This window comes from Gekko japonicus, unplaced genomic scaffold (genome assembly GCF_001447785.1).
Source record: "Gekko japonicus isolate JY-2015 unplaced genomic scaffold, Gekko_japonicus_V1.1 scaffold1330, whole genome shotgun sequence".
NCBI lineage: Eukaryota > Metazoa > Chordata > Lepidosauria > Squamata > Gekkonidae > Gekko > Gekko japonicus.
The window spans coordinates 185252-203784 of record NW_015161437.1 but is presented as its reverse complement, the minus strand read 5'-3'; the positions used below and the strand labels follow the sequence as shown (position 1 = coordinate 203784).

Below are 18533 nucleotides of genomic sequence, written 5' to 3'. Positions count from 1 at the left end.
CACAGGAATAACTCTGCACTGAATCACACTGTAAGTCAGGGAGCATGCAATACCAAAAGAGTAGGGTTGCCAGCCTCCAGGTGGGGCCTGGGGATCTCCCGCTTTTACAACTGATCTCCAGCTGACAGAGATCAGCTCCCCTGGAGAAAATGGTGGCTTTGCAGGGGGGACTCTGTGGCATTGTACTATGCTGAGGCCCCTCCCCTCCCCCAACCCCACCCTTTTTTGGCTCCACCCCCAAAGTCTCCAGGTATTTTCCAACCCAGACCTGGCAACCCTACAGAAAAGTAGTACTCAGCAGCAGAAGCCTGAAATCATACCACAGCTAGCCCTAAGGACCTTCTTGCTCCTGCCAAGTATACCTTCTGATAGTTTCAGTGTGGCATCTCCCGCTATAGGTTGTCACTTATACTATATGAAATTTCCAAAAATCTAGTATTAATCCAGTGTTAGCCTAGATACATTAAAACATTTAGAAAGAAAGGAAATGTGTGTGTTTTCACAGCAACCACAGTTCTTAGACCACACATGTACGTGTAATTTTTTCCATCCATGTATATGGTGATATCATTTCTACTTTGATATACAGTGTAAGTGGCATTACTTTGAGAGCTGTAACGTTGCATTTTCTGACTTTGGTGTGCATATATTCTCATGTATAATATTGCCTTAATGTGACAAATGCCTTTCAGAGAGAGACTTAAATGATCACACAAGAAAATAAATGCAAAGGAGCTGCTGAGTTGCCACTAAAACTATCAAGGAAAAAAAGGGCCCCATGGAAAACGTTCATTTTTGCAAACAGCTTGTCTAGCAGCTCTTTCAGTGCTTCTCCCATTGCATGAAAGCGCAAGGCTTAATTGGCAAGGCACTGAAATTGCAGTCCCTAAGAGTCTAAATGCTTATGGGGGGGTTGTTGTTGTAAAAGGAAAACCTTTGTTCGTATAAAAGTTAACACCCTGGGGGTTTACGTTATTCATTAATTATCTAGTTTTGGTTAGAGGGCCCTCCTGGCTTCTGAATGTGCGATTCATCAGTCTGCCTCCAAGTATTGCTAAGGCTTGTGCCAAAGAGTGATCTCACTACTTACACAGCGGCCAGTTACTCAACAAAGGATTTGACCACAGGGCAAGGGGCCATTTGCCAGTCCGTCTAATGATGGTCAGCCTTTGTTCAGCCCTGTGGTGTCTCCTGGAGGTGCCTGCATTTAGCCATCTCCACAGAAACCGCAGTAAGTCGAGTTACACCCTTTTAAGTCCATTGACTTCAATGGACTTAGAAAGGTTCCACTCTGCTTTGGATAGGGTGACTGACCTCCATGTGGGATCTGGAGTTCTCCTGGAATGACAATTGCGCTCCAGACTATAAAGGTCCGTTCCTAGGGTTGATGCTGTCCAGATAGGCCTGGAGGTCTTTTGGAATTACAACTGATTCCCAGACTACAGAGATCAGTTCCCCTGTACATGCTTTGGAGGGTGGACTCCATGGTATATCACATATTCCAAGTGAAATCCCTCCCCAACTCCCCTCTTTATAGGCACTGCACTCAAATCTCCAGGAATTTCCAAGGAAATTGTTGGCAACCCTGTCAGTTCCCCTGGAGAAAGATGCAGATATGGAGGGCAAACTCTATGGAATCACATTGAGCTCCTTTCTCCTCAAACTCCACCTTCTGCAGGGACCACCCCTAAATTTCCAGGAATTTCGTAAGCTGGAGTGGGTAAACATAGCTTTGGAAGGCACTGCTAGTATGCTAGGCACAGTGGCAACTCAGGACGTTTTTACTGCCTCAGGCAGCTCTGGCTGCCTCCCACTTACTATCGCTACCCACCTAACTACTGCTTAGGGTTGCCAGCTCTGGGTTGGGAAATACCTGGAGATTTTCGAGGTGGAGCCTGAGGAGGGAGGGTTTTGGGGAGGGGAGGGACTTCAGTAGGATACAATGCCATAAAGTCCACCTTCTGAAGCAGCCATTTTCTCAAGAGGAGCTGATCTTGGTCGTCTGGAGATCCATTGTAATAGCAGGAGATCTCCAAGTACCACTTGGAGGTTGGCAATCCTACTACTACTGCTGTCATCTCTTGAGGAGATACACCTTTAAAAATGGAGATGTTGCATATAGCCTATGGGCTTCCTGATATCTCATGAGATTTCTTTCTCTCATGAGCGTTGGGCTACTGTTATGGTTACCCTAGCAATGAGCAACCGGAAATGGTCGAGCTCTTGCAAGAAAAAGAAATCTCACAAGGGTTTGGGAATATGTAGACACAGCTTGCTGTGTGTTTTTAAAGAGGCCTGGGGGATCAAGATGGTAAGGAATATTATCTCCTCTGGCTCCTGGTGTAAGAGTGACAGGGAGCCAGCTGGCTGGTGGGTAACTTCATGGTCTCCTGAGAGTCTGCCCTGCTTCATTATGAGATCTGACTTATTTAAGAGATACTGATGAAATTTCTTTGGCTCGGAGTGTAAGATAAGCTTCCCAACTGCCAAATGCCTTTCTTGCTCAGATGGCAAATCTGAACCTGAGGAGAATTTTCTCCTCTCCACACTCAAGTTATCTCCCCTGTTCATGGGGAACAATGCAGTGACAGCTGAGAAGGGGTAAAATACTTGCAGTGTATTCCCACCATCTTTCTTTATTCCTCCGTTTTCTCCTTCCCCTACTCTGGATATTCTGCATTCTGGAAACTGCAGCTCCCGGAATGTCTGGTGTTAATTAATGCGGGACAAGAAAGTGGAAAAATAAAGACACATGGAGATAAACTGGGGGTGGGTGGGAAACAGTCCATTTCTAGCTTCAGCATGCATTTGGGAAGCATCTGCTGTGTCAGGGTGGCTGAAACCCTGGATTTTTGCCCCCAAGAGGGGCCTGATGGCCTCACTGTTAATGGGGGATGGCCATGGGTGAGGTAGGAGGTTGCTGCCCCCCAGTGTAGTGCTCTTAGGTCTCAGGCCATCTTAAGGCTGGCTCTGACTAGACGTCAGGTTGATACTTGAAAGTAGGGCTGCTAGGTTCTCCCTGGCCACTGGCAGGGGATGGGGGCATAGGGCTGCCAGACCCAGGTTGGGAAACTCCTGGAGATTTGGGGATGGAGCCTGGGGAGGGCAGGGACCTCAGTGGAGTATAATGCCATTGAGCCCACACTCCCGTTTTCTCCAGGGGAACTGATCTCTGTAGTCTGGACACGAGCTGTAATTCCAGGGGATCCCCAGGTCCCACCTGGAGGCTGGCATCCCTACTTTAGATTATATTAATTATTGTGCTTCATCTGCCTCCCTAACCTGAAATCCTTAAAGATGCACTAATCAGAGCCTCTTTGCCATCTGTTAACCATGTGGACTGAAATGCATTCTGATCCCATCATCCTCTGCGGGAATGCAGAGCAGACCACATCCCCGGACTGCAAAGGTTACCACATCAATAAAAATGGCAGCGTTATAAATCATTCAACGAATAGTCGGTACTAAGTAAAGATTTTTTTCTGGAGTTTTTTTTTTTTAAAGGAAGAAAAACATACTGATAAAGCATGTCTTGTCATCAGCAGTAAAGGATTTGATTTTGCCAGCATGGAGCATTTCACCTGATCCAGCAAGTACTTAATTGTTAAATTAAATTCAAAGAAAACTTGGAAAGTCTCAGAGTCAACAGGACTAGTCATTTTCTCTAAAGTATAAGTTTTAAAAAATATATTGGGCATGAATGTTCCCAATCCTGAATTTCTCTATTAGAGTTTGCACACAGAGGTGTCACATTTGATGATCCTCATAACAGCACTGGGAATTATGAATAAATTCATAGCAGATACATCTACCAAAAGAGGTTCAGCCATGATGCTGAACAGAACCTCTATGGTCATGACAGTGGTAGTACTGAATACTAGATGCTACGCACAAACAATAGGAACTATCAAGTACCATTGTGCCTTGACAGAGGCCTGAGTTAAAGTATGTTGTCACCCACCACCTCCTGGGCCACCACAGCCACTGGCCAGGTCCAAGCCAGGACCCTACGGCAACGCTGCCAGGGCTTGGCTTAGACCCATCCAGGAGCAGAGCATTCCGCTTATGTCTAAGAGCAAGCCAAGCTGTGGCAGAATACTGGCAATCTTCTCACTGGGCAAGAAGTCATTTGGGTGTCTTGGCAGAAGACACAGCAGCCCTTAGTCTCACTGGCCACTGGTGGAAAAAGATTCTTGAATTAGGTGGTCCCCTGACTTGATTGGGAAAAGCAGTTCTTATCAGATTGAGCTGAGAGATGGAGCCTCTGAGGCTAGCCTGATCTTATCAGATCTTGGAAACTCAACAGGGTTCTCTCTGGTTGGTATTTGGATGGGAGACCACCAAGGAACTCCAGGATCACTATGCAAAGGCAGCCAATGGCAACCACCTCTGTTCATATCTTGCCTTGAAAATCCTACGGGGTAGCCAAACGTTGTCTACGACTTGATGGCACTTTCCACCCCCATAGATTTTAGCCTGGATCTCCCACATTCATGTTCAACATGCCAGCCACTAATTGGTTAAAAAGAGTGTTTTTAATTTTTCTAAAAAGCTCGACCTTTCAAGTGAAAGATCCTAATTTAATTTTTATAGTGGGAATTACCTAGCATAGCAGAACGGCCATGAACAGATCTGCTTACCTTTCTTGAAAACCTCATAGCGAATGGAAAACCCTGCCCCATGGGTTTCATAATCGGAGACAAATCTGATGAAGAGGTGCGGTCCTGAAGATACCACGGGCAGGGGTGCAATCTTGCCACAATACTTCCCCCACACTCGCCCGTTGGCATTGTCTCCATCAATCACTTCAACATAATCGTACCTGGTAGATAAATGGAAGAAAGAAAACTTTAAACTTCCAGGAAAGAAAAGAAAGCTAATTAATTTAGGAGCCGTAGCCATGCAGCCTACATAATGAAGAAAAATGCTGGCCCGCTTGGAAGCTGCATTATGCTGAGAGATGTAAGCAAAATGAAATAATTAAAATGGACTACATCATGTCTGTAGACATCATCTGGCAATGTGGAACTATTAGGAAGAATGGCGCCCATTATGCTTACAGACAATGTCAGCTAAAGTAACCAATTAACAAGAAAAAGGAAATCTCATAAGCACAGTTCTGTATTATTAAATTGCATTCCTTTGTCTATAGCAGCATTGTTATCAATACATAATACACAGAGTTCTTTTCAAACAGTGACGTTCTAGTCTGAATTCTAAAATGTCTTTTTGGCTTTAATTTCTGCATGCAACTCTCCAAACATAGGTCCAAAGAACTGCACAACGAAGTCCTAAATATTTAATGCTCTTTCCCAGTTTCCCTCTTTCCACGGTTACTGTTAGATGGACACAAATGATGCTTAGCTAAGCATATGTATTCTTTTTGCATTACGTTACTTAGATCCAGACATGAAGCTATTTTTATCACCAAGTCACACAAGCAATGTCTGGGTGTACTGTGGCCAGTGGGGGGTACTTTCCCCAGCTCAAAGCATCTCAACTATACAGCAACAGCTTTGTTTGCTTGGACACTATATTCTTCCCCCATGACAGCTTTAGCCCAGAACAGGTAATCTAAACAATCCTCTTTCTAATGTTTGTATACAAGTTCTCTACTTTTGAGCCACGCTGAAAATATAGTTGAGGACAATAAACTCAAAATTGCTGAAGCCCTAATTATACACATTTTCACTGAGATAAAGCAACGGGCATAAAATGTAATTTTGATGCCTTCACTGTCTTCCTCTGTGAACGTGACCCACACCCACCCACCCACAAGAGTCTTTTTGTTCAATGGGAACTTGATGTTTTGCTACTGGATAGTCTTTGGAGACCTGACCGCCTGGAAGCCCAACCCTGTGGAGTGGGTGCAGTGGACAGAGGTCCCAGTCAACAAACTTTAGGCAGGAACACAGGTCTTGCTGTAGACCTCCAGGCTGTGTTTAAGTATTTGAACCTGGGACTCTATTATCTGGGAAAACAACAATAAACTACTGCCTAACCTATCTCCCCTTAGTGTGATGCTGTTGTTGGAGACTCTGGAGACATGGTTCTGGGGGCTTCACAGGGAATTATGTTGATTTGCTTCATATGCTAGGAAACTGCAGCTTATTTTTCAGTCTACTCTCACTGGCAACAGTGTAGCATAGGCTACAGATCAATAGTAGAACAGGTGGCTTTCATAGATAGGTCCCAATATCAATCATCAGCAACCTTAGCTTAAAAGGTCTCTGGTACCAGAACTGGAAGCAACTCTTGCCATAAGACTGAACAGTTCAGTCTTATGGCAAGAGCTGCTTCCAGTTCTGGTACCAAAGACCTTTTAAGCTACGGTTGCTGATGATTGATATTGGGACCCTATCTATGAAAGCCACCTGTTCTACTATTGATCTGTAGCCTATGGTTCCTCCCTTATTGCTGTTAAAAGTGCCTGAATGAGAATGGTAGATACAGAACTTCTGAGTCAATGGCTCCAGTCTAGCAACATGCAAGTGGAAACATGAATATCCTTAACGTAGTTCCAGATTTTGTGCAACAAATGTCTAGGCACTATATATAGTGAGGAAAGCACCAGCTGTTGCAGAAGATCTTATGGAAACACAAGTGTCGATACTATACATTTGACTTGGTGCTTCTTTGTCTTGCATTAGAGCCAGCATGATGTAGTGATTAAGAGTGATGGACTCTAATCTGGATAACTGGGTTTGATTCTGTACTTCTCCACATGAAGTCAGCTGGGTGACTTTGGGTCAGTCACAGCTCTTTCAGAGCTCTCTCAGCCAGGGGTCTTGTTGTAGAAAAAGAGCTGCTGGAGCTCATTAGCATAACTCATTAGCATAACTTATTTGCATATGCCACGCCCCCTGACATCACCGGAAGTGACAGAAGGCCACACCCCCTGACATCACCGGAAGTGTGTCAGAAGGCCCGGCTACTTACCCTCCTGCTTCATCCTCATTCCCAAACGGAATGAGGATCGAAGCAGAGGGCGGGGTAAAGAAGGGGGCGGGGCTTCACCACATGACCGCCCCGCCCCCTAGAGGTTCTCTTCCGGAGCTCCGTATCTGAGAGCTCCCCCCCAACTAGAGCCCTGCTCTCAGCCAAAGAAAAGTCTAGCTGACGACCTAGTGGTACGTAATGCTAAAAGAGCTAGAACTTTCAGCTGCCAGACAATCTTAGGAACTCCCGGCTATGCTACACACAATGCATACAATAATTATTATTATGCCTTGCATTTCCACTTGCACAAGAGTTCTAGCACAAGTGGAAATTCTGTGCTGGATCCAGCCCAATGGCTAGAACTCCCAAAACAGCACAATTTCTTCAGCCCATGCAACCATGCTTTGACCTTTTATTCCTCCGACTTCAGCTCTGTATCCTCCACTGCATAGTGAGCCACTTATGAAACTCAGGGGATTTCAAATGTAGCTTGTGATAAGGCATGGAAGTATACTGTTGAAATAAAAGGGTAAAAAATCAAACCCTTGGACACGGTGAAAATAGCTTTTTGGACCATGACTCTTGAAACAAGACAGATCATCTTCAAAACTGACATTATAGCTCTGGAAGGTTGAAAAACGGTGCCATTTGGATTTTCTAAAGATATTTTGCTACCTTGAATGAATCCAGGTCACCTAGACCTAATGAACTACATTTTTGAGTGTTGACGGAAGTAGCTGGAGAAATGTCAAGCACCACAGGCAGTCATTTGGGAGAGATGAGAGATTTTCGATAGACTGGAGAAGGGCAGCTACACTCTGAACCCAAATATTCAGTTGGAAATTATTCTCTTTGACTTCAGTGGAATTTATTTCCAAGCGAGGATCCTTGACATCATAGCAGCCTTGGGTTCTCAACAACAGTCCACACACAATAAAAGTCATGACTGGTGGTTTTTCATAGCATTACAGCAGTTGGAGGTGATACCATTTTGACATCACTCCAAATTAAGTCAGGGACTGTTCCTGGTTAAGGCTCTGCTCCCTTTTTCTTATCCCACCATTACAGATTATAAAATCTTCACACTTATTCTGGACAGATGTGTTATAATGGCTCCCTTCGTATTCTGCCTCCAGGCCATTGTCCCCTCTTTTTTGTGTGCAAAGAAACCCAGTCACAGACACTATAGATTCTGCACTGATCGTTTCTATTGCTAATTTCTGTTTAAGTGGGAAAGGATTGTTTTAGACTTCAAACAAAACACTCTAGTCTTGGATCTAGCGCTGCCAACCACACCCTTCACTCCAGCAGGGGCAAAAATGGCGGGGAGCACAATGTTGTAATGTCACTTTTGGTTGTGGCTGAAAGTGATGTCGTGACGCTCTAGGAATGACGCAATCTCTGTGATAAAAACCATAGAGATTTGGGAAGTCCCTAGGGTATCATAATATCAACAATACAGACATGACATCATGACTTCCCACCACCCGTTTTTGCTCCAGCTGGAGTAAAAAGCACTGGTGGCTGCTAGGACCTGGGAGCGGGAGATTGCCTGCCATGGCAGTCAGTTTGGCAAGGCTAGCTGGATCCAATCAACTTTTCCAGTGATGGAAAAGAAAGGGGGGAGTCCCCTTCCATCACTAAAAGGACTATGCTTGCGATCCTGTGACCTGCTTGCGGTCCACATGTTAACACGGAGGGCCATAGGGCATGATTACGCAAAAACGCTAGTTGGTCCAACCCTGTATCTTCTAACTTTAAAACCAGTAGGACCTTAGAGACCAACAAGATTTTCAGGGTATAAGATCAACATGGCTACCCTCTGGAACTATCTCCTAACTTTAAATATTTCAAGAACCACTGGTTCTCCCACACAACATTTATATGTATATGGGTCCACAGATGCAGTGATGGAGCACTAGACTGCAGTCTGGAGAACAGAAAGCATGCATATATAAGAGACATGGTATTAAGATCAAACTAGGGTTGCCAGGTCTTACCTGGCTGCCGGCGGGGGGGGGGGGTTCCCCCTCTTCTTTGGAATTGACATCAGCCAGAAGTGACATCATCGTGCCAGGCACATTACAGGGGGATGCTCTAGCATTTCAGAAAAAACTCTATGGTAACAAAAGATTTTTTTCTCAAATGCAAGAGCATCCCCCCCTGCAAACATGCCCAGTGCCAGTACCGGGCTCATTGGCATGGATGGGACTGTTCAGGGGCGGGGCTCCCCCCACCAGTCAGCTGGGCTGCAGTAGATTGGCCCCCCCGAAAGTGAGTAAACTCCCACCCTGGCGGGGGGGATGGCAACCCTAGATCAAACTGAAACCCTGAAGTATTTCTATGAATCCAAGAAGAATGCTCTACCACAAGAAGGCTATAGATTGAGGCAAGCTTTGTACATCTCTTCAAAAAAACAACAGTCCAGCTGAGTATCACACTTGAGACCCCCAGCACCTTCCAGAAGTCTGACACCACACAGCTCAGAAAGTCAAATTGCAATTATTTATTGCAGTAGGTCTAGCCTGCCTTTTACTGAGGCCTCAAGGCTGCTCTCAGCATTTTACAAGCCCCTTCCCTATCTGCAAAATATCCATTTCACTGATATACACCACCTCCCAGGGATCTGCCCTGTGCCCAGTAGCATTGTGCATTTTTATTGATGTGCGATAGTGGCTGGGTGGGAATACACCCATGCATGTATGGATGATAAAAACTAGAACAAATCTTAGAATCAGTTTGCTAATTAATATCAAGAAAAGCCTAAAAAAGCTGGGTGCTCTCACAGTGACTGTGTTATGAATGAAGGATTAGAATCGGTCTACAGTAACATAGCTGGTATGTCATTAGATGGCATTTGATTTGTATATATTGTTTGGGGGTCCCTTTGGTAATACCAGAGAAGAGGCTGGAATGGTTAACCATCTAATTCTTTGGGCAACATTACATTGCCTTTTAAAATTTATCAAATGGCTTTTTATCCACACAATCGCATTTTCCTTTCATTGTTATATTATAATTGACATTAATATGTTGTTATTAATTTGTTCTAGAAGGTTCAATCTATTGCTATGCACACCAAAACATCCCAAATTATATCAGTGCATGGGGAATGATTTAAAAATGGCAGTATCGTAAACTACATCTGACAATTTTGAAGAGACTGAAGGAAAAAAAATGCCTTTGTGATGACCATTGCCATCTTTTACAATGCTCCACCGAACAGTCTGTGTCCCATTACTTATGTTTACATGAGATCCCAGGAGACAATTTCAAAGATGATATCACTAGTTAAAGTGGACAGCAAAAGGCTCTCTAAATTAAAAATGACATTACCTCACCAGTTAAAATTGTATGCCAGCTTTGGTATATATCAAACAGAAAATAAAGCTGACACTGATGGAACTGTAAGCATTAACATATGTGAAATATTGTGCTAACAGCATTTCCCCTTATACATCTGATGTTTTAGTAGCAGTGGATCAGCGCATTAGCTTCACTGTCCCATTTCAAAGGTAAGGAAACCAAAAGAGGAAATGTTCACTTTAGGACAGTTTCACAGATGTTTCATTAGGTTAAGATGGCCAGCAAAAAAAGTTAGAAAGAAGGATTCAGGCTCTTAGTCGCCTTCCATTTTATGGGATGGTTGTGAATGGTTGTGTGAGTGTATATGTGTATGGCTGTAGATCACTGAAATGATTGCACCTTTAATTTCGTTGTACTGTGTACAATGACAATAAAGTATATTATTATTATTATTATTATTATTATTATTATTATTATTATTATTTTAAAAGCTATTCTGAACTGAGTTTTTTTCTATTGCATTGTGTCTTAGAAAATAGCAGAAACACGCTTTTCAGTATTTGAGGTAAAGCAACTGTATTTCTCAGGAGGACTCTTGTACCTTCCTGGATTGCTGATCCTTACGAAAGATATCCTTTATTTATTGAAAAGTTAACTAAAAGAAGCAAGGATCACAAAGTTACCAGCTGCTTCCTAAATTTCGCTGTTTGTTTGATACACAAGCAAGCTGAAGTAAAAATGCTAGGATTTAAGTTGATTAAACCCTGACATGGATGGCCCGGGATAACTTATTCTTGTCAGATCTTAGAAGCTAAGCAAGATTTGCCTGTTTAGGACTTGGATGGGAGACCACCTAGGAAGTCCAGGGTTACTACACAGAGATGGGCGAAGGCAAACCACCTCTGAATGTCTCCTGCCTTGAAAACCTATGGGGTAGCTGTAAGTCATCTGCAGCTTGATGGCACTTTCCACCACCAAGTTGATACAGGGCAGTTCAAAAGTAATATCTTGACAATAAGGATCAAGTGGATCAATGCATATGTTACCTTAACCTGCCTCTCTCTCGGCCTGCATTCATGATGCTGTTGTTTATCACAGTGCCAGAAACTTTACCAGGAAATGGGAAATATGGGTTTGAAGTACCAGACCAGTTCAAACACATGCCAAATTCTCCGCCAGTCCACAGTGCCAACACACCAGTTTAGGGTTGCCAGCTCCATGTTGGGTAGGACTGCCAGATCCCTGGGGGGGGAGTTTGCCCACTTTAGGGCCTCCAATCCACCAGCCCAGATCCAGCTGGCAGGGGGAACCCCGCCCTCAAAGTGCCTGGACCGGGCAGATGTGCCTGGTGTGATGACGTCATAGTGCCATGCACGTTGCCGGGGGGACACTCCAGCATGCGGCCTGAAGACTCTATGGTATCACAGAGTTTCTAGCCGAATGCTAGAGCGTCCCCCTGGCCTAGCATGATGACATCACTTCCAGGTTAAGTTTCTGGGCAAACCTGGAAGTGACATCACTGTGCCAGCACAACACTGTAGGGTTCACTAGAAATGATGGTTTTATCATGGAGTGTGCAGTGAATCCTAGAATGTTATATTGATGCATTGCAGTAACATCCCAGTTCGCCCTGGAAGTGACATCACACTGTCAAAACAGCAACAATTTGTGCCACAGTTCCCCCCCTGCAGAAGCGGTTGGGGGCAGCTGCTGAGTGGTCTTCTAAAGTAGGGGACCTTGCAGCCCTACCTATAGATCACTGATAATCAGTGGTAGGAACTCCTTTCTAATACAGTGGGAATCCACTAGCTTGCTATTAGTCCCTCCATTATTTGATCCCTTTCAAGAATAAACACTTTTCAGAATCTCACTGCAACAAATCTAAATGTATCTAAGTGAATGTGAAGTTACATTTCACTTAGTAGCTACTTATGCTGAATCTCTTCTGCTTACCTAGTTTTACTTAGGACATGTTACTCCATAGAATCTGCCAGCCTAGTTATGAAGGCAGCCTGGTGTAGAAGTCTTATTGATTTAGTTATATGGAGCAGCATTGTCATTTACTTACAGAAAGGTGCCACAAAACACCAGTCTGTTTCGCCAAACCACAAAACTCCACTCCTTTTCACCACAACGTAAACTGAGATGCTTGTTCTGTAGCAATAGACAATTTGGCATTTTGATGTTGTTGTTGTTGATGGACTGCAAATCACATACTCCAGTTTGCAACAAATTCTGTATCTACTCTGAATGAATTGTTACATCACAAATTCTGAGATGGCCACATGGCATTTTTAAGCTGTAGGTGAGAAAAGTTAGAACGCAGCCAATAGTCTATGATCTTCACACCATAAACTTTGCATCTGGCAGTTACAAACAATGAAATAAATAAAACACTAGGAACTATATTTGAAAAGCCAACTTTTATACAAAGGGGGGTTTTTCACACTGAAAATGAGCGCATATCATGGGGTACTTCATGGGGCATGAAGTACCCCCCCCATCATTGTAAGACTGGTGCTTGCCCACACGCAAGCACAAGCTTTTGCCCACCCCCACATCCTCAATGGAATCACGTGGGAGGGTGAGCCTATTGGAAGGCAGCGCGGGAGCGTGGACCTATCAGGGAAGGCTGGCCAGCCAAACCTAGTGGTGGCAGCTATTCCCTCACTATTCCTGATGGAGACGAGCTCCCCACCCACCCACCCACCCACCCTCATCTGGGAACCATGTGGGAGTAGCCAGTTGCTGGTTTCAGGGCTGAGCAGGAATTTTTTTGGGTCTCTCTGATTGGCTTTGAGGGGGCCTTTTTTCGCCTGCTCCACATGGTCCTGGAGGGTTGTGGCATAACTAGGCCTGGTGATCTGGTTAGGCCCTGCTGGGACGGGAAAGCATGGGTTGAGAGGGCGGATTGGAGATGGCAAGCACCCTGAGATATCAGCAGTGGGGGTGTTGCGTGGTGCGCTTCAGATGGCCTGAGTGCCAGTGATAGGTATTAGCCAGCCTCCAGGACTATTTCAGCCACACCAACCTTTTCAGCCTCTCTCCAGCAGTCAGTAGTAATTCCAGCACTATATAGTACCACACTACACAGTTCTGTGGTGAACTATATACAGTTTATTTACAGAATATACAACTCTCGGACAGAGTGCTTCGCCAGACGCCATGAATCACAGAAGAGATACACTGGACTGCACTTGTCCACTTATATACATAATTACATCTAATCAGCTTAGAGCTGAGTCATGCCTCTGGCCTCACACCATGATCTGGTCTAAACCGGCCAAGACAGGCTTCCAGTAGTCTCACTGCTGACACTTAGATCATACAGATCTGACAGCTGATCGGACAGCTTATATTAACATCACAACAGGGGGATCCTCAAACTGAGGTACCTAAGGGCTCAGCAGTCTGGGAGCCTCAGATTGGGGCCCCTCCGGGGGTGGAGGAGCACATGGTGAGCCTTAAGACTTAGCAGTCATGGTGAGGATGTGCTCCTCTGTCCCCTGTATGCACTTAGAGTGCAAGTGAGGGGTAGGGTCCGGAAGGATTCCAGACCTGGCTCTGAGCCAGGGTGGGTTTGCCCTGTTAAGAAGCCTTCCTCGCAGGCACAATCCAACCCATGCTTAAATTGGATAATGATGCAGGTCAGCTTGTATGTAAATAAAGTCCCAGTTTTAACCCATAAATTGTGTTGTGTTTCATTCGAGGGGTGGGTGGGCAACACTTCTTTTGAAACCACACCAGGGACCAAAGTGTAGTTATTCTTTTCAAAGCAGAAGAATGTAAGGTCGCAACTTGCAAATGGCATTGTTACTGAGGAAGCTAAGGAAAGCAGCTTGTCTCTCCCTCTAGAATTGGTACCGGTTCTGCTCCATAAGTTTGTCATTAGAAAATGCTGTGCCAGGATGCAGTTGGCACACTGGCGTTCCTCTAAGGAAACAAAATGTGTCACTTCAGCAGCACATCCAGACTGGATTGGCACACATCCCAGGATGCTGAGTTTGCAACTGTGGCTCTCCCAGCCAGCAAATCATTGCTCTGTTATTGCTATCAGTGGCAGGGCAAATATTTTTACAACATTATAGCTCTACAGGGCCTAGAGCATGGCTATCTGGACATAGAGACGTTGCCAAGTGCTGCTGAGAGCTCTGAGTTATAAACAGCTATGGTATTTGAGGAAATGGGAGAAACAAAATATGACTACTTGTGGCTTGCATTTGGGCACATGCCCAGATTATGGTAAATAAATATACCCCCACAATCACTTTTGCACTCGCTCTGTTCTCCTGAGATCTCTCATTTCCACACTACTGAAATGCTCCCTGCATTTAAGGCAAGCTGCACTCAGCTCCCTATTCAATGGGAAGTGGTTCAAAGGCAACGTGAGGATCTCCCCCCCCCTTCCAATTCCATAACCACAGGCCAAACATGCTGTTACTAGACAGTCCTAATTTTATGGTTCAGTAAAACAATGTCTGAGGAAGATTCCCACCAGAATTATGAAAGAACACAGGTTTCCTCCTAAGGATTCTTATATGAGGGTTGCAAAAAAGATCAGCTCTTATTTGGAAAAGCGTTGAGTTATGGCTTCAGGAGGGGGATGGAAAGGGCAGGCAAGAGCCATTAAAAAGAAAAGACCACGAGGCAATGTGAATTGTAACATGGAACACAGATCTGGGAGAATTCCACACGCTCAGTTTCAAATAAGCACTTACGATTATTTGCTTGTGTCTGTTTTTGTCTTCTGAATATGCTGGTGACCTCATAAATGCATTGCAAACATGGCTGTAAGCACAGCCGTTAGAAAGAAGAAGCTCTCTATAAAGCATTGCACACCGCTGAACTGATCTTCTGAACTGATGCTTGTGCAGACTGCCATGTTAATAGGTGGTAAGATGTTTGTTCTGAAGTCTACACAGTGCGTGATTGTAGGTGAGAATTTTTCTACCTGTCAAACCCACCATTTGGATGGATGGGCTAATGTACTTGTTGTTGCATATTTTCCCTGGAGTATTGCAAGTTCTCCCTGTGGACCGATTATACATGTTTTGCTGAAGACACCTGGTGGACGTAACCTGGCCTTATCAGAAAGGGCACAAAAATTGCTGGTTCTCCACACATAAAAGTTGCTGCTTAGGAGCATGTAAGGAGCACACATAAAAATGTTTGCTATGGATACATCTTCAAAACAAAACCATGTGTGGATTTCAGGACCACAGTTCTTCTTTCTGTGTCTCCCCCCCCCCTCATAAGCATCTGTAAGATGCAGAATGAGTTAAATTTCAAACAGTGGATGATATAAGTTGTGTTTATGAAAGGAGGCACACAGAGTTTCAGCAAAAGCACTAACATTTGGGACTCTCTAAAAATTAAGGATGAAGTGTCGAGTTTATTACTTGCATATCAGAGAAAGAGATACACAAGATACAGGAGGAAAGATGTCCAGCTTCTGCTTCCTTGATAGCCACATGTACCAATATTGGCTAAGGAATTTATTGCTGTTGACATGATGCTGGACTATTTGGATTCCAAAGTACTCAGTGTAAAAATGGCAAAATCTTAAGAGAGCCCAAAGCAACTGTTTCTATAGTATGTAAACAAGAGACCCTGAAGTCAGCCAGAGCTCTATCAGCTTATGCAAAAAGATGAGTCAAACATATAAGTGTGGGTGAAAATGGCAATTGATTTTCTAGTCGCTCTCTTATAAGATTAAACACCTTGTTCTATATGCAATTAATAGATTAGAAACAAAAAATGCAATAGATTAAGGTGAGTAGCCATGTTGGTCTGAAGCAGCAGAACAAAGTTTGAGTCCAGTGACACTTTTAAGACCAACAAAGTTTTATTCGAGTATAAGCTTTCGTGTGCACGCACACTTCTTCAGATGTGCACATGAAAGCTTATACCTTGAATAAAACTTTGTAGGTCTTAAAGGTGCCACTGGACTCAAAACTTTGTTCCAATATATACAGTAAATACACAATAACAGTCCAGATCATTTATAAACTTATGGAGTCAACTAAACTTGCTTTGGAACTCAGATATACACGTACAGAACAAAGAATCCTCAGAGTTCATACATACAAGTAGATTCAGACTGGATAAACTGTAGGCCCAGAACAGTCTCTAGGCTGAATGGCAGTTGTAATGTACTTAGTATATAGCCTCTCCAAACATTAGATGGCACTATATTATTTTCTTACTTCCCCTCTATTACTAACTTTTTGTTCTGTACATGTCCGGACACTAAGTATTACACAATCCTTTTACAGTTAGTATTAATGTGTACGAAGAGAAAACATTCCTAGGAGACTGCTTCAGGTTTCTGATTGTGTATAACTTGATCAAATTCAGTCCATAAGCAGCTACCCTGTGGACTGCAGTGGCATAATTGGGTTATGTTAGACTCTGGACAATGGTATTATAGGGCCCTTTAGATGTTATACTTCAGATGCAAAGCTATAGCCTGCTGTTTAGTGTTGCTAGGCTTTGCCTGGCAACTGAAGGGAGCTTCAGAGGCAGGAATATGTGTGTGTGGGGGGCATTGTCTGCACCATGACATCACTTCTGGGAAAATTTGTAAGTGACACTGGGTACCTCTAGAAATCACTAGACACTCTCTGATAAAATCATAGACTTTCCAGCAATTCCTAGAGCTTCTCGACATAACTTCTGGTATTTTCCTGGAAGTGACATCATGATGCAGATGCTGCTGACTTTTTTTCCTCCTGCCACTGCTTGGAGCAGTGGTGGGCAACAAGGGCTGTCAGTGGAAGGCCTCCCACCATAGCAAGAGGTTGTGCAGTCCTACTAGGGGTGCCAATTTCTACGTGGGGCCTGGAGATCGCCTGGAATTACAGCTGATCTCCAGATGACAGAGATTACTTCCCCAGAAGAAAATGACTGCTTTGTAGGGTGGACTCTATGGCGTCATACCCCGCTGATCCCTCTCCTCCTCAACCCAGTCCTTTCTAGGTTTCCCACCCTGGAGCTGGCAACCCAACCTGTTGCTTCTCCCCATGTTAGGCTGTGAGCCATGGCCCTGGACTTTCATCCCCAAATCCAGCCCTGAAAGTATAATGGGTGGAAAGGCCCAGAAAACTCATTGTGTTTGGCTGTCCCCAGAAAACCAGGAGGTCATGTATGGCAAGGAGCTGCCCTCTAATGTATGCTTAAAGGGATAAGAATATACATAGTAGTATTCACATTTTGTGCAACAACTTCTAGCAGTTTGGTGTAGTGGTTAGGAGCACGGACTCTAATCTGGGAGAACCGGGTTTGATTCCCCACTCCTTCACATGCAGCTGCTGGTGTGACCTTGGGTTAGTTACAAATTCTTTCAGAGTTGTTCTCTCATGAGCAGTTTTCAAAAGAGCTCTCTCAGCTCAGGAGGGGAAGGGAAAGGAGACTGTAAACCGCTCTGAGACTTCCTTGGGTTGTGAAGGGAGGGGTATAAATCCAGACTCCTCCTTCTTCAGTTCTGCTTTCTTAAGATTTAAATGTGTACTGAAAGTAAGCTATGTAGATGCCCAACAGAAGCATCATAACATCTGGCAATTGTTAGGTTCCTGTCTTGCATGGATCACAGTCCCTTTTCCTATTCCAAGCATGTCTGATCTTCGTGGTTACAGCAGTCCCACATTAGTCCTCAAATGGTCCTTGTACACATATGCATGTTCTGCCCCCCAGTCACCCACCACTGTGCACTCACTTTTAAGAAAACCAGGAACAGCTTTCACCTGTCGAGAAGCTTCATAGGTAGTTCTAATAATCACTTAACAGGGATTGCATACAAAAATAATTTAGCTGGGCAATAGTCTGGTGAGCTGTCATAGAGTTTGAGCCATTCAGTGTTCAATGAGGTCACAGGCCTATACTGGTATTGGTTTAATATAACTATAGCCCTTTCCAGATATTACAGGCTTGGATACCTGAAGCTCACCAAGAGGAACATGCTACTGATATGCATGGTTGCCCTTTCCTATGAATAAGGCAATGCATGGACTTTCCACATGCATACAACATCACTACACGCAAAGAAGTGCATGCTCCAATTGATGATCTTCTGGTATGAGTGGCTGTAAAGCCTGAAAACGGCTAGTGGGAGCTTAGCTCCACCCTGATATGTTCAGGAGATATTTAGTGCATTGTGGAAACTAGAGGACTCAGTCTTTCTGCTGTTCATGCTAATTAACGTTGGAATCAGTGCTAAACCTCTAGATTGCAAGAGGAACATCAAACTGCCAAGCTTTAATATAATTATGAAAATGCATGACAACAAAGGC

General features: G+C 44.1%; 1 protein-coding gene across 1 annotated transcript in view; it reads right to left on the bottom strand.

The window, feature by feature from the left end:
- NRP1 (neuropilin 1) overlaps window positions 1-18533 on the bottom strand; it is a 184759-nt gene that overhangs the window by 101387 nt on the left and 64839 nt on the right. Inside the window, exon 3 of the mRNA XM_015428988.1 lies at window positions 4641-4822. Coding sequence (XP_015284474.1) covers window positions 4641-4822 — 182 coding nt within the window. The remainder of the gene's footprint in view (window positions 1-4640; window positions 4823-18533) is intronic.